General features: G+C 35.8%; 3 protein-coding genes across 6 annotated transcripts in view; all 3 read left to right on the top strand.

The window, feature by feature from the left end:
- Window positions 1-382: 382 nt before the first annotated feature.
- Window positions 383-3131, top strand: LOC113463951 (zonadhesin). Its single transcript, XM_026811232.1, has 4 exons — window positions 383-1523; window positions 1871-2459; window positions 2565-2813; window positions 2910-3131. The coding sequence occupies exons 1-4, from the start codon at window positions 613-615 to the stop codon at window positions 3129-3131; spliced, it is 1971 nt and encodes a 656-aa protein (XP_026667033.1). The 5' UTR covers window positions 383-612.
- Window positions 3132-4415: 1284 nt separating this feature from the next.
- Window positions 4416-9512, top strand: LOC108622086 (uncharacterized). Of its 2 annotated transcripts, XM_018019750.2 has the most exons (5): window positions 4416-4898; window positions 5088-7570; window positions 7845-8420; window positions 8703-8918; window positions 9186-9512. In XM_018019750.2, exons 1-5 carry the CDS (start codon window positions 4548-4550, stop codon window positions 9331-9333), a joined length of 3774 nt encoding a protein of 1257 aa, XP_017875239.2. In that variant the 5' UTR covers window positions 4416-4547; the 3' UTR covers window positions 9334-9512. The 2 variants fall into 2 exon arrangements, with proteins under 2 accessions (XP_017875239.2, XP_026667020.1); XM_026811219.1 differs by lacking the exon at window positions 8703-8918.
- A 470-nt stretch (window positions 9513-9982) lies between these two features.
- The window catches only part of LOC108622094 (cysteine dioxygenase type 1), a 5082-nt gene continuing 4477 nt past the window's right edge, over window positions 9983-10587 (top strand). Inside the window, exon 1 of one of the 3 annotated variants that reach the window (XM_018019760.2) lies at window positions 9983-10487. In XM_018019760.2, the coding sequence (XP_017875249.1) occupies window positions 10255-10487 (233 nt within the window). In that variant the 5' untranslated portion in view covers window positions 9983-10254. The remainder of the gene's footprint in view (window positions 10488-10587) is intronic. The other 2 variants (XM_018019759.2, XM_026811223.1) reach the window with 2 other exon arrangements.

The following is a 10587-nucleotide window of genomic DNA, read 5'->3' on the forward strand; positions in this document are numbered from 1 at the left end:
GTGTATATTTTGCGCACTAATGTACTGTAGAAATTATGTATCAATAAGGAAAAGTATATTAAAATTATTAAACAGGTATTTAGAATCTGCTGCGAGAGATACGTCTTACTTTGAAATAGATGAGACTGAAAGTTTAGGATCGCGAAAGTGTGTTCGTCAAGTATTGTCTGATACTAGATTCAAGCGTAAAAGCAAATCCTTGTCAGAAGAGGAACTGGTAAAAGAATATTTATATTACTTTAATCTTCTTTTTCCTAAACTATTTTGTATTCAACACAAAAAGAATAAGTAAATCTCTATAGACACATATAAATATTTCAAATAGCATTAAAACTCATGTAAAAGAATTAGAAGAATTAGAAAAAGTTTATAATATAAATTAACATATGTGTACAATAATGGTAAAAAAGAATGGGTTAAAGTATTGAAAAAGAGTCAGACGAATCCTTTCAGGGTCCCTGTACTTGTACTTCGGAAATTACGTTTGAAGAGACCAGAGACAAAAACATTTATGATGAAAGGAGTCCCGTCACTGAACAAACGGATAGTACATCAAAAACTATTGACCCTACAGAAACTGAAACAGATGATGTTACGGAAACAGAACCCACAATGAGAATTTCCAAAGAAGCAGAGGATGTGACGGGTGATACCTCAGAATACGATGATTCAAAAGATGTAAGAGAAATGGAAGAAGCCCCGAAGAAAAAATTTAAGCTTGACGTTTTGGAACAGAATATTAACGCCTTGAGTGAAAAATCTAACACTAAGCAGAAGCTTGATATGTCAGAAAAGAAACCTCGAATCTCCGGAAATCTTAGGGTTTCAAAAGGCTACAGAGTCTCGACAAGTCAAAATCGACAGGAAAAATCTAAGCTTAATGTCCCGAAAAAGAATATTGACGCTCCGATAGACAAACTTAAAATTAAGCAAAATCCTGAGACATCAGAAGAGAAACTTGGAGTCTCAGGAAATCCTAGAATTTCAAAAGACCTTAGAGTCTCGAAACAAAATACTAGGATGACAGAAGAGAGATCTAGAATTTCAGAACAAAAGCCTAGAATTTCAGAACAAAAACCTAGAATTTTAGAACAAGAACCTAGAATTTCGGAGGAAAAATCTAAGCTTTCAGAAGGTCCTACCATCATTGAACAAGTGTCTAAGATCTCGGAGAAAACTTCTAAGGTCTTCAAACAAAAACCTAGGATACCAGCAGAAAAATCTAAGATTTCAGAGGAAAAGCGTATGACTTTGGAACAGATACAAGCGATTTCAGAAGAACCTACAGAAATCGATACGATGCATGAAGAATTATCTGCTGATCCGCAAATTGAAACCACAAAAGTCGATAAAGCAATTGAGACACTCGATCAAGATAAATCTACTCAAACCAAAACTTATAAACGTGATCGAAAACGAACAAGAGAAGAGAGCAAAATTTTAGAGGCAAAAAAATCTAGCAGACCTTCTAAAGTGCACAGTAAAGAGGGCGAAAAGAGAAAAAAAGTAAAGCATCGAAAAATGTAAGTTCCAATGTGAAAAATAAGCTTTTAACAAAATTATATAACAATAATTGAATTATGTAAATATTCATCTTTTTACTTATCATCTATTATATTTATGTTATGTTATCTTTGTTCATGTATTTATATGTATTAAAACTGATCATTACATAGCATCGTTCGGAAAATAAATTTTCGGAAATAAAGTTACTTGTGTGTAATAAAAAAATCAATACTTCTAGCCCCGTATTCACCGAACAAATTTTATATTTAAAAATTTCTTTATATTAAATTGTATATAAATTAATTTACTTTTTTTCGAAATAAATAACATAAATTCTATTCATTAAATAAAATTAATTTCTTAGCTGCAAACATGATACCACTAAGCGCGATTTAAAACGAAGAAGATGCAACTGTTCAGAAAAATCAACATTAACGGAAGGGGAGGAATTTTGCCCTACCAAACGTAGAACGAAGTTAAAAATTGTCGATCGATATATTCCTAAAATATGCGTTTCCACGCGTAGACCGAAATCAAAAGCATTAAGCCAATTCGTCCCGGAAACGTGTTTCCAGAGGAGAGAAATGGAGCAATTTGAACCTAGAGAAGAACTGTATCCAACACGCGAATGTGAATGCAAACATAAAACAGAGAGTTACGAAACGGACACTAATAGGAGTTACATTTTTGAAAGTCCTTGCGAGATCATTACAGATGATAGTCCACAAGTGATGCAAGAAAAGTTCGAACTGCCTAAGGTAAAGAAATATTTGCCTATGTATCAGAGTCCGGAATTAATCGAAGAATTAAAAAGGCACGATCGCATGAGATTGATTCAAGAAAAAGAAGCTGCGAGTCGTAAACTCGGGAGTTCTTTTCGATCTTCAGATACTTCAACATATTCCAGAATGGAAAATCGGAGAATCAGTCAATCTACTGCACCCGACTGTTCAGTAAGTATTCAATAATTCAATTCCTCAATGAACTTTGAAAGAAATCCATATACACATACACTATGACTATCACACATATGACTAAAAATAAAATTTCCTTTCAAGTTCAAAGTAATTGAAGAGGATGACAGGCTACGTTATCAGGAATCACAGGCGTATAGAAGAGTTTTATGCGAACTTAAAAAACGAGCCAGATCCCAAAGAAGAGGTAGAAGACCTGATGAGAGCATACCCTTAATATGCTTATCCCAAAGAGCGGACACAAGTAGAAGAGTAGAACAATTATATCCGACAGAGCGTCGAGCTCGAAAAAAGCCAGATGTACTGAGGAAATTTGCTCATAAAATATTCAAGGTAATTTAAAATTTAAAGTATTGCAACAAAATGTGAATTTCGTAGTTAGTATACGTTTCAGCTCTTCAGTTTGTATTATCGTATAACGCTTTTCAGCCAACTAAATATAAAAGATCCAAATGCAAGGTGCACGAAGAACAAACTACATTTGAACCATCAGGAGCTTCGCATTATGACAGTTCATACGATCCAGAAATATTAACAGAGATATCGTCTCCCTGTAAATGCATCAAAATGATACATGAATCTGAAGCCTGGAAGTCCGCTGATACGAGCGACAATGACGACGTCACTTATTGCCAATGTAAAAGTACTTGATAATATTTTGTATAGTTCAATAAAAATTATAGTCTCATACGATGTATAAACAGTTTTTACAATAAATGTTTTAAAGCAACAGTTTGTTTAAAAAATACATTTTTCGACAAAAATTGTACTATTCGCAACATAATTCATAAGTCAATACAGAAATCCTTTCAACTGTTTTTCAATTTTTCTTTACTATCAAAATGGATAACCAATAAGTCAAGGATTCGACGAGAAAAATGAGTAATTGTCCATTTGAGACGAGATAAAATTAATGTTTTCTCACACAAAGATGTATTTCGGCGATGTCGAGAGTTATTCAGCAGAGGTTTCTCCAAAGAAGAAGAAAAGTATATGTGGAAGACAGCATAAAATTTGATACAGACGGATGTAAGAAGAAGAAATAGTAAATCAAATACTGTAGTTGAATCTTTAGCAAACTAAAATGGTGCTGACAAAATGGTCCGCTTTCAAGATATTAAGATCGAAAAAGCCTGACAGTTCAGAAAAGGACGATATCGCGGATACGGCGGAGAACGCAGAACAGATCGCACAGGGCGTGCAGAATGCACAGGTCACGCAGAATGCACAGGACGCACAGAACGCACAGGACGCACAGAACGGACAGGTTGCACAGAACGCACAGGTCACACAGAACGCACAGGTCGCACAGAACGCACAGGTCGCGCAGAATGCACAAAACGAGCAGAACGCACAGATCGTGCAGAACGGACAGATCGATGCAAAAGCAATTAGTGTTCCTCCACCACCCTCCCCACTTTCTTTTGATGCTGTAGCAGTCACCGATCCTGGAGCGGCACAGGAAGCCAAGAATGGAACGGAAAACGATAAAGAAAAAGGGGACGAGCCCAAAGATGAAGTAGAAGAGAAAAAATTAGTTCTGAATGCGATTAGAATTGGTGACACGAAAACTTGTGCAATGGAAAAATGTGAACCGGAAATATGCGAGAGGATGTTGAAGAAAGAGGATGATTCTGAAGCGAAAATCAATCACACGAAACTAACAGAAATGATAAATAGTTCTATTAAAGAAGCGGTGCAGACTATTGTGGAGCAATGTAGAATGGTATTTACATAAGATGCAAGTATCCAAGATACTTAGTGTTTCATTTCTCAAATATTTATTGTAAGTTAGCAAAAACAAATTGACCTCATAAAGAAGAATTTTTAGGACGCACAATAAATCACTACTCCATTATTTTTTTCTTAATTTTGTAAAAGTTTTTTATTTGTACTTATTAATACAATTGCATGGTCTTGTGATTTTATGTTGTATTTGATTTTGTATTCATCCATTCTTCATTAAAATACTTGCATAAACATTTACAATCCTGTTATAACGTATTGTTTGTTACGTCTCAGGATGAACAAAAGGGCCTGGATAAAAAAACAACGGAGGTGCAGGGTATGTCCGTATGTCACGAGGATACCTGCAGCAAGCAAATGATTCCGGTCCAGATTACACATGAGTCTCGACCACGCACCACTGAGGAATTATTCAAGTGTAGAAAGTATTCAAGCATACAATCAAGTGTTCCGAAATACAACCGAGTTCAGGATAGATACAGTGTTCGAACGTGCCCTAAAAATTTACGCGAAGAAATCAGGAAAAGTCGTAGTAAAAAAGGAACAACCGAGGACAAAGAGATAAAAGATAAAAGACATTCGAAGTCTGCGAATAATGTAAAAACTGATAACCGACGAATGACTGGCAATGTGAATATCTATATTTGTTCAGAGGCCACGGAAAATACTCAAGTAATATAACTTTTATATACTACTAAACACTTTTTTTAATTCATTACATACCAATTCGATTTTTTTGGCATTTTCATATTATTTTATTAAATTATTATTTATGTTGTACATGTATCAAAAATGATTTAATAAATAATCATTGTGAAATGGGGAACTTCATGGGAATATGTGGGAAATTTTGTTTATTAGGTGAGCAAAAAGGAAAAGAAGGTTCAACAATCGAGTTCGGAAACAACAACGACGGAGCGGTCGAAAATTTCGTCGAGTAAACTTGTGACTCGTATCAAAAACAGACGCAGGAAACAACGCGCTAAAGAATTAAGTTCGTTCGAGTGTGTTTCGAAGAAAGAAGAGAGCAGCGACAATAGTACAACCTGTAGTTACGTTACCAAATATACGGAATCGAAAAGCGCTACGAGAGTAAGAAACGGCAGTTATATCGATGTCTGCAACAATCTCGATAACGATATTTGCGTAAAAGAAACAGAATCTACTTTGTCCGATTGTGAGTGTCAGCACGCAAATATTAGCGATACCATCGTCGAGATTAATAAATCAGATCTATCGTTCGAGAGATCAAAATTTGTTATATGCGATAAAGTAGAAAAACCCTGTTCGACAATCTATCCTACAAAGAGTATGTCGAACTCTGAGAGCGAGGAATGGTCGTCGAAATCGATCTGTAGCAGTAGTCGAAACGCGGATTACGTTCCATGTGACACTTGGTCACTGGAACCTAATTACCGTACCACCGACACTGAGAAATCTAGGAAGCCTAAAAGAACCCTCGACCTGTGTAAATATCACATCAAAGATCGAGAATCGATTACTAGATGCGTGCGATGCAATTGTAAGACTACAAAACATTTCTCAAAAGTGGAGAAAGAGCCGTGGATAGTTTGCAATTGTATAACAGAAGAAGAAGAGGGAGAAGTTTCTGTTAAACCTGATACTGATAGGGAGGAAGAGAAAATAACTGTTTGTCGAAAACGCTCGGGAGATGTGAAGTTAGAACCACGCACAAAAGATATCGATCATTTAAGAGACAGTAAAGAAGAATTAGAGGACGTCGACTCTAAGGATGCAAAAATATCAGAAGGAGAAGTAGAAGAGGACACAGATAAAGCCATGCATGAAGACAACCAGGAAAAATTATCTACAACGCCGGAAACTAAATTACTAGTACCTTTTGCTCCTCGAAGATTGATCAGACCTGAAACAAGGGTACTTCAAACCCTTTTGAGACAAGTACAATCTGTGAAACCAGTTGCACCTCCAAAACAAGACGCACAGCCTAAGTCGAAGCCTGTTTCTCCAAATATTTTAAGAAAATTCCATTTACCTAAACATTACACGCTGTTAGGACAATCACTTGAAAAAGAAACGTCTATCGAAGAAACTGGTAAAGAGGTAACAGAAAACAAAAAAGTAGAAAGTAAAGAGACATCGGAAGATAAAAACGATAGTAAAGACAAAGATACTAAGAATTTTCCAGAGAGAGTGAGAGGGTCGTTTCTTTACAAAGGCTTGAAGAAGATGATAGGAAAAACTGAACAATCCGTAACAAGAGCCGAGAAATCGGGAGAAGGGGAAGACGATGGGATTATTGAACCGATATCGGATAATACTAATATCGATATTCCTGAAATAGAAGCCGACAAATCTGAGTCCGTGGTAAAATCTAACGAAATAAAAGGAACAAATAAAGAAAAAGAAAAAAAATCGAAACTCTTTTCATATGTACCGATGATGATTAAGAAAGATAAATCCGAGAAAAATGTAGTTACTTCAGAAAATTCATCTAAAAATGAAAGAAAAGAGAATAAGAGTAGCAATAAGACTGATCCTGCTAATCTTACGGATCCCATTGATACAGCAGCTTCGAATCCTACTGACGATCTTACAGAATCAACGAAAGAAGAAACGAAAACAATTAATACTATTAATAAAGATGGAGTAATTCCTGATGCTATTAAAGAGAAGCAAGATAAATCCAAGTTAGCTGTTGGTAAAATTGCCTTACCTGATCAGGATCAACATACCGATGATGTATTGTCGGAAAAAGAAAATGAAGAACCTCCGAAAACGCATGATCCTCAAGAGACAAATAAAAAACGGGAACTTCACGAATCATTAAGAAAATCACAAGTTAGGAAAGCATCTAATGTTGAAGAAGAAAGGTTGTCTGTGACTCGAAAACCACAAGTTAGGAAAGGATCTGGTGTTGAAGAAAAAAAGTTGTCCGTGTCTCGAGAGCCTGCGATACAAGAACAAAAACCAACTAAAAATATGTACTCCGAGGAAGAACCTGTTACGGCGTGCACGGAACCCTATAAATTACAGTCTCGTACATACATTAGTTCCAAGCCTAGTTCCAAGCCTTATACGATATGTACTAATTCTAAGTACGTGAAGCAGCCAACTATTAACGAGAGCACTACTGTTCAAGAGAACACATGTAATTGTTGTTGTCCACCAACAACTCTTCGAAATGTCACCGAGCCCATAAGTCACCCGAAAAGCTGCTTGAAGAAGGAAAGGCAATGTTGTCACTCTGAATCTCAAGAGACCACTAGTTCGACTCCTTATCACGACAAGAAAAACTGGGAAGGATGTGGATGCAGGAGAATAATATCTTGCAACGGTTGTTGCAGACCGCGAAACGAATGCAGGTACTATGGGCTTTGTTAGAAACAAACTACATAGGTATATAATATTTTATTATAGTATTTGTTCGTTCTAATATACCCCTTAAAATATATTAATTTAAAGTACGTATAAATCCTTCTATAAGTACATTCTCTTTTATCATTATTCTAGGAAATCGATTCGTCTTTAATACCTTTGATATAAATAATACTTTATAAACTATATTTGATGTAATTTTAATATTTTTCATTAACAAGCGCTATTTCCTGATTTTTTAAATCGCACGTGGTTAAATAGTTGCAGACGGACAGTGATCTGTACAGTATGTTACAAACCAAAAAATAAATGCCACTGCAAATCGATGTACGAAACGAAGTCGAATCAGAAAACTGACGGGTACATGAAGTCAATGTTTTGTCTTTATTGTGACAATCCTCGCGATAAATGCACGTGCAGAGCTCCGATACGAAAGTGTTCCTGCTGCGATTTGTCCGGGGACCTATGCCTGTGCAAGGATCAAAAGTCAAACTGCGATGGAAGACCGGTACTGACGGAGCCTGAGAACAGCCGCACCATGTATGTCACTGCCTGGAAGCCCCGAGAGGAAGTGCGCCGTTACTTTTCCAGAAACTTGGCCGATCTTCGCACTGATTCTATCAATGAATGCTGTTGCTGCGAGAAGCTTAAGCCACACAACTCCGATGACCTTCCTTATCAACGATTAAGCGTCTTTTCTGACGTAATGGACGAATTGCAACAAAAGATGAGCGAGTCTATTTGTTGCGCGCGATGTAAAAAGATTCCGTGTTGTTGTAACGTTGTTGCTGAGAGAGATGAGGGAAGGGAGGATAGAAAAATAAAATATTGCATCAGGTATGAATCTTTCTTTTCTATCAATTAGATTTTAAACTAGCGATTCGAAACTTAACGAGCCGCGAGATATTAAATAACAAACTACAATTTAATTTTAATACAATTTTTAATTTAAAAATGATTGAATTCTCGTATAACAAGTGGAAATGAATGTCATATAGAGATTGTTTGACTATTATAAAAGTAGGTAACGATTCAGAGAAGGTGTTGAGAAATACTAGAGGAGAGTGAAAGGTACGTTGTAGGTAAATGCAGTTTATAATTTTGGTACGTTTATTGTAGCCCCAAAACGCGGCGAAAAATTATAGCAGTATGCATGGAAAAATCAAGGAACAATTGCAAGTGCGAATCCAATCAAACAAAAAGTGATAAACAGAAGAAAATAATAGTAGCCCTCTGTTGTGCCTGTCAAGCGACACCTTGCCGGTGCAAGAAATCGAAGTCGAATCAAAAGAGACCAAAAGCAAAATGTTACTACTGCAAAAACTCGCCGTGCATGTAAATACACACTTCTTTAAAAACGAGTACAGAAAGTAAACGAACAATCGCTAAAGAAGAGCTTGATAAGTTATACGCTCTACATTTACACACTGATAAAACTGTTTCTTTTGAATGAAAGAAAAACAGATATATCATGTTGGTCTTCGCAAATACAATACAAACGTAGAATTTTCACGTTAACTAAAATGACTTACTCTGTTAATAGCCCCGAAAGTAGATCTGGTACTACCAGTTGCTGACTTTTTGTTACATTCCTTATTGCAGCTGCATCGCGGCCAGGGAGCGCAACAAACCGAGGCCATGCAGGTGCACTGATTCACCTTGTCGAGCGAAAGAGAAGGAAAGCCTACCGTGCGGAAAAACATTTATAAAACCAAAGAGCAACGACGAAAAGACAATTTGTGTGCGTTAATATGACACTTGTTGTTGTTTGACTTAGAGCGCAATTGTTTTTAAAACGAGAATCAAAGCGTTTTGTCTTTTGGAGTTATCCAAAAATACACCCTCATAACACAATTCATCGTCAGTAATTGAAAATTGTTATTAATGATAAAATGTATATGTCGTTCAATATAGACTATGATTACAAGTGAGTCATTTTTTCTTTTAATTTAATACAGAGTAATTACTTTATACATCATGAAGACGTACTAATCTGCAATTTGTTCGTTGTCAATAGAAATCCCTATCTCTTGTTACGTAATATACGATATAATGTTGAATAATATACGATATATATGTAATAATTTTATTCCATCTTTGAAATATTCTTTATAACTCCAAAATAAATTATTATACTTCGTTTATCAAGCCTAATTCTTTGCATCACTGGTTCGATTTACCTGACGTTCCACGTTACTTGAAAGCTAAATTGGTAACCATAAACTTTAGAAAATTTCTTAATAAAATAATAATAATAATAGTTTCGGATTAAATATTCTTAGATGTATATATAAAATACTGCCGATTCTCGGGCAGCAATTTATACATAGCTACGTATAAAATATTTAAAACACTTAAGAACTGTTGGGAGTAGGGGGTATCTTGGACTTCATACGAGACGCTGTCTCCCCTGTTTTGTTAGATCGGCACGAGACGTAGACCGACAACGTGTTCTTCTTTCGCTAAACGTTTTCTCCGTTTGCTTTCGCTTTCAAACAACGTTACCTCCTTCGTTTTTCAAGTTTGCAACTGTAATTGCTTCGCTGTTCTCACAAGATTTACTCATTTTTGCTATCGTTCTTCCTCATTGTTAATTTATTCTGAATATCAGTGATATAAGTAAATATAAAGAGTATAAGAAAAAAGATACAAGTGACGTACCGTGAAGAAAATGCAAGCCTATAGTGAAGATCCTGGTTTGCAATGTGTGTCTCGCATGAAACTATTAAACGAGAAAAATGATCGTAATACAAAGGTTTCTCTATCACTTAGCGAACTTATTAATCGTTTACACGATGCATTCGCTACTGATCACGTGAATATAGATTACGTCAAGGACTTAATGGCCTCTTATAGGAGCAACCCTTTGGAATGGAAGAAATATGCAAAGTTCGATAGATACAGGTAAATCAATGAACCATGAAGAGAACATTCGCGGAACTATAAATTATAATACAATAATTCATGATTGAAACCTAGTATAGCTTGTCGAATTTCAAAACAT

The sequence above is a fragment of the Ceratina calcarata genome, unplaced genomic scaffold, assembly GCF_001652005.2.
Source record: "Ceratina calcarata isolate Rehan_Ccalc_2016 unplaced genomic scaffold, ASM165200v1 scaffold205, whole genome shotgun sequence".
Taxonomy (NCBI): domain Eukaryota; kingdom Metazoa; phylum Arthropoda; class Insecta; order Hymenoptera; family Apidae; genus Ceratina; species Ceratina calcarata.

Coding starts and splice junctions, on each gene's coding strand:
- LOC108622086 (XM_018019750.2), top strand. CDS start 4,548: ATGTCCGTATGTCACGAGGATACCTGCAGCAAGCAAATGATTCCGGTC. Junction 7,571..7,844: donor AGACCGCGAAACGAATGCAG/GTACTATGGGCT, acceptor GTGGTTAAATAG/TTGCAGACGGACAGTGATCT. Junction 8,421..8,702: donor AAAATAAAATATTGCATCAG/GTATGAATCTTT, acceptor CGTTTATTGTAG/CCCCAAAACGCGGCGAAAAA.
- LOC113463951 (XM_026811232.1), top strand. CDS start 613: ATGAGAATTTCCAAAGAAGCAGAGGATGTGACGGGTGATACCTCAGAA. Junction 1,524..1,870: donor AAAGTAAAGCATCGAAAAAT/GTAAGTTCCAAT, acceptor TTAATTTCTTAG/CTGCAAACATGATACCACTA. Junction 2,814..2,909: donor TTGCTCATAAAATATTCAAG/GTAATTTAAAAT, acceptor AACGCTTTTCAG/CCAACTAAATATAAAAGATC.